At 30.0% G+C, this 5,011-nt stretch overlaps 1 protein-coding gene across 1 annotated transcript; it reads left to right on the forward strand.

Moving 5' to 3' along the window:
- The first annotated feature begins 3,203 nt into the window (after nucleotides 1-3,203).
- LOC108328616 (uncharacterized) lies at nucleotides 3,204-4,296 on the forward strand. Its single transcript, XM_017562498.2, has one exon. The coding sequence runs from the start codon at nucleotides 3,579-3,581 to the stop codon at nucleotides 4,080-4,082; it is 504 nt and encodes a 167-aa protein (XP_017417987.1). The 5' UTR covers nucleotides 3,204-3,578; the 3' UTR covers nucleotides 4,083-4,296.
- Nucleotides 4,297-5,011: the final 715 nt, after the last annotated feature.

A 5,011-nucleotide genomic window follows, 5' to 3' on the forward strand; every position in this document is an offset into this window, starting at 1 on the left:
TATTGTTGGTATATTTGTTTATTTTGAGAAATTTCATTTGACTCAATAAAAATATGGTTTATTCATTATAATTAATACAGTCTTTGATGAGAGACTTGATACACTGTGATACATGAGAGATAATTCTTAATTTTTTTTAAGGATCTTTCACCAAGATCTTTGTATTTATTTTCTTGTATTCATTGATAATGGGACCAAATGCGAAATCTTTTGCAATTTTCCAAACATGTAGAATGATACGAGATATTCACGTTAAATAAATTATTTTCATAATGATTAGTTCGGTCAATCAATTTTTAGAATTGTTATAATTTCCCAAAAATTTACAACAATTTATTATATCATCAGAGTTTATAAGAATTACGATTTAAAACTAAAAAAAAATACATTAAAGTTTCTCGTTACCCTATCCATGACGAAAGATTACTCCTTATTTTTTTTTTCGCATTATCTTTTGCAAATTAAAAAATTGAATATCATGCAAGATGGACCAACAGAATCAATTAGTAATTCTCTTACGAGTGGATCCATTTCAACATGTTTATTACGGACTAAAATCGAGTGAGTCATTCCATATTACTAGCTAAGCCGAAGATACTTTTCATTGTTTATATTTAATATTTCATTTATTCATTTATTTGTTTCTATGAGTATGAATTTAGCAATCTCTGATTTAGAATTTAAAGTTTATTTTTTAATATATTTTTTCTCGTTTCATTTTTAGTCTAACTTAGAACTATGAAAAAATAAAAGTTATAATCTGTCCTAAAAAAACATTGAAAGAGCTAAAAGAGAAATGTCTATTTAACTTGTTTGTTTTTCATGTCTTTAAAAACAATCCAAACATCCTAAACAAAAACTGATTTAGTTTGAGTTCAATTAAACAATGCACAATATTTAAAGGGAATAACAACAATAATCCAGTTATGAAGAAAACTACTACTTTCGTTGATTGTGATTTTGAATATGATGGGATTAGGTTAACATTAATTGGTGATGCTGGGCATAGTACAGCTTCAAAATTGTAACATGGGAATTTTCAGAGGTAAACATTTGATATTCCAGCTGCACATAATTAATGCTTGTCGCGCAGAGGAAGAAAAACAAATTCTTGTTTCTGTGAGGGTCCCTTCATTCACTCCCAATATTATGTTTTCTGCTCACACTATGCAATTCCCCTTTCCTTTCTGTTATACACACTCATCTCTTTTAATGCCACACCCATTTATTTATTCTACAACTCATTTAAATCAATCCAGACCCATTCAAAATAATAATTTATTTTAATATAATTTATTTATATATCTGTACCTTTTATTATTGTAGCATCAGAGCATATTCCTTCGTTATAAAGAACTAAAAGAAAAATGAAATTTTTTTCTCTTATTAAATTTCCATGAATATTCATGGCAAAAATGTCATGTAGAAACATTAACAAAATCCGAATCCAATTATATAAAAAATTTACACCATTTTTTATCCAAAATTTTAAGATAATGAATTAACAGCATTCATGTGTATATATATATATATATATAATGTTCTATATTCTTAAATTTATCCAATATGACACTTGGATTCAGGGGATTCCAAACAATATATATGTTTGACACCCAAAGTATGTATAATAACATAATATCCGGGAAAAAAAACAGGAAGAGATTTCTAAAATCAATTTTGAACCTGTGTATATTGTGAATAGGTAGGCTGAAAAGTTGACACGTTTGAATATAACATTAAAATAGATACAGCAATCTCAGCTGTATGACATTAAACTGATGTCTGTGTTGTGCATGGTGTGAAACCGTGAAACTCCTTTATGACTATGTCGCGTCGCAGTACACTATGTACAACGTCAATACACTCGCATTTTGTCTATTTATCCATCGTCTCGTCATCGTCTTCCTCCATTTATCAATAAAATGGATTCTAGAATTGCATCTATTTATAAACTACGAATTAGTCTTATCTTTAGTCGATATATGATACGAGACTTCCAACACCTTAACATAAACACCGTTACGCTAACCCTATCTTCGTTAACTTTACATGTAAACTCTTCAAATCACGAATGATGTTGGAAAAGTGAATATAATGGTTTAGGTTTTGCCAAAACATAAATGTTATACATTTACGTGTACTGTAGGTATGTACCTTGAGTGTCCCAGCCCCACTTCCGCTCAGCTGTTTCCATTTTCATAGATTCTCCTTCCTTTAAACCACATCAACTATTTCGGGGTGATCAATGCCTCTGTAAATGCATGCCTCGCCATCTCCAAATCTATGGTCCAAATGCTTTCTAAAATAATTGTGCAGCTACCCATCGTATTAGGTTTTATGGTTTGTCTCTGCCCTCTATATCAGTCATTGAATATAGTCGCAATTAATTTCGTCCTTTCAAAAATTTTTATTTTCAAATACTTTATACTCACATTTATTATACCTATAAAAGAAATTATATGCATTAAATGAAGATATGGGTGCGTGTTAAGAATACATTCTGTTTTGCTATTTTTTTTAAAGATTATATGCACACATCCTTTCAGATAAAAATAAATGGAGTTATTGTGATAGACTTTTCTTTTAAATTTGATGTAACTATATATTTAAAATATAAACTTGAAAGCATCAGATAAGTTAAAATGACTTTGTATCAATTGATAATTTACAGTTAATAGTACAAACAATATGGTATAGAAAAAGAACAAGAAGAGAGAACTGAGCAGTAAGAAAATATGACTTTGATACTGCTATTTAGTTTTTTAATAGGGTTATAACGGAGTATTTTTTTATTGAATCTAACAACTTTTTTACAACAGGACACATATAGTCACTTCATTGGTATGCTTGAATTTAATTTTAAAAAAAATATTTGAAACGTACTAATCACATGCTATGTTTTATAAAAAATTTGTCAAAAAAAAAAGTTGTTAAATTTTTTTTTTCATTTCTTATTACTGATCAATGATATACTCTATTAGAAGTTGGTTCATTTAGCGTTTTTAGTTCATTCCTATGTTTTAGGTTATATTGTTTTTCTTCTCCTTGTTTATACAGATGTAATGGGAATAACCATGAATAGAAAAGTTTATACGTAACTCTTTTTTAAGTTGTTATCCTCTTTGGTAAAAATAATAGTCATAAAAGTGTATATATACCTCAGTTTTCTATATATACACCATATTACCATCACTTCAAAATTTGACTAGGTGTCCACTTACAATGATTATAAATAAAATAACGATCCTGTCAGAAAGTAGGAGAAGAAGCTAGTTGTTTTCATTGTTGAGTAACGTGAACACTTCAATTTTATATTTCCCAACTGTCGGGTCCTGCAAACCAAACATAACATTGCCGTAGTCTGTCTACACACAAATTACTAGAAAATAGCTATCACACACCTTGTTTTTGGCTCTCTTCTCAGATCTTGAGGCATCTAGATCTGAGTTTAAGCCAACACAACACACACACACACACGAACACTTGTGTTTGAGTGTATTCACTATCCACCAAAAACATGGCTGAATCTCACAAACACACTTGTGTTTGAGTTTATTATTCACTGTATCCACACCAAAATGTTGAGTGAGAGTGGCAACAATCGCTCGTCCAAAATGTCCTTCAGAATAACAAAGGATGATAGGTTCTTGTCAAGGCTAATGGCCAAGGAAGCCACCACCCCAAACTCCTCTTCAAGGATCTTCTATTACGGAGAAACTTCAGTTGCTGTTCCTTTCACCTGGGAGGCACAACCTGGTACTCCCAAACACCCATTGTCTGACATATCTCTACCACCTCTCACACCCCCACCTTCCTATTTTTCAAACTTACACAGTGTCAAGGGAAGAAGCTCCAAGCCCAACAACATGTTCTCAACCATTCTGCCAAGGCTTTTAGGGCAAAGAAAGTCTCATCATGAGTCGCCACCAACATCTTCTAGGTCACCTTCCTCTTCATCTTCATCTTCGTCATCGCCCTCGTTCTCACACCCTTTGAAACACAAATGTTCCAATGGATTTAGATGGTGCTATCCTTTTGGGAACACGATCGGCAACGTAAATGTAAGCCATGGTGCCGACTAGTTTGTTTAATCGATTGTTGGAAATTTGTTGTTCAGCATTGTTTTAATATTGTAGAAATTCTCCAACTTTATGTAGTCGTTAATCAGTACTTTCTCTTTTCCACTCGTTGATTCTGTACTTCCCCTCTTCTTTCTAGGATCGCTGCCTGAAAATCACGCAAAGCTTGGTAGCTTGTATTATAAATTCTTGAGTGTTATTTTTTAGAATTTTCTCTAGGATAAAATTCTAACTGTGCTCAGAATTCAATTACATGTTTTATGTAGAAGCTGTTCATTACAAAGATCGTATACTAAAAATTTATAGCAGTACAGACCACTTCGCTTTTAACAATAAAAAAAAGTTTAGTTAAGTTTCTGGCGATAAATTTAAATATTTTTGATTGAGTTTTTATTAAAAGATAAATTCGTGATTAAGTACTCACAATTTTTTTATATTTTTTAATTAAATTTTTGTTATAATATTATAATTAAATATAAAAATAATATTGAAATTAATATAAAATTATGAACGATTTTTATTCTTCTCGTTAAAAATATGTTTGAATAACGAGATTATAATATTTATCTTCATCATTTACGGTGATCACCCAGAACTCTCTGAATCATCACCATTAAATTAATCATGATTAGTTTAGGGAAATTGGTGAGACTACCCATCGAATTGAGTCAGGTTCGGATATCTTAACACTTTATAATTTTTTTTATTTTTTTTATTTTTTTTATTTTAGCTTTTCTTGATGATTTTAAATATGATATAGATTTAGTTTGATTGTGTAAAATAATATTGTCAAAAGATATTTATTTTTAATTTTTGTTGAAGGAAAAGTTTTTTATCATATCCCAATTATTTTGGATAATTTGGAAATGTCATATTATTAAAATAACAAATAAATATAGAAAATAGTTCATAATGCGTATTGATCGATTATA

This window comes from Vigna angularis, chromosome 2 (genome assembly GCF_016808095.1).
Source record: "Vigna angularis cultivar LongXiaoDou No.4 chromosome 2, ASM1680809v1, whole genome shotgun sequence".
In the NCBI taxonomy this organism is placed as follows: domain Eukaryota; kingdom Viridiplantae; phylum Streptophyta; class Magnoliopsida; order Fabales; family Fabaceae; genus Vigna; species Vigna angularis.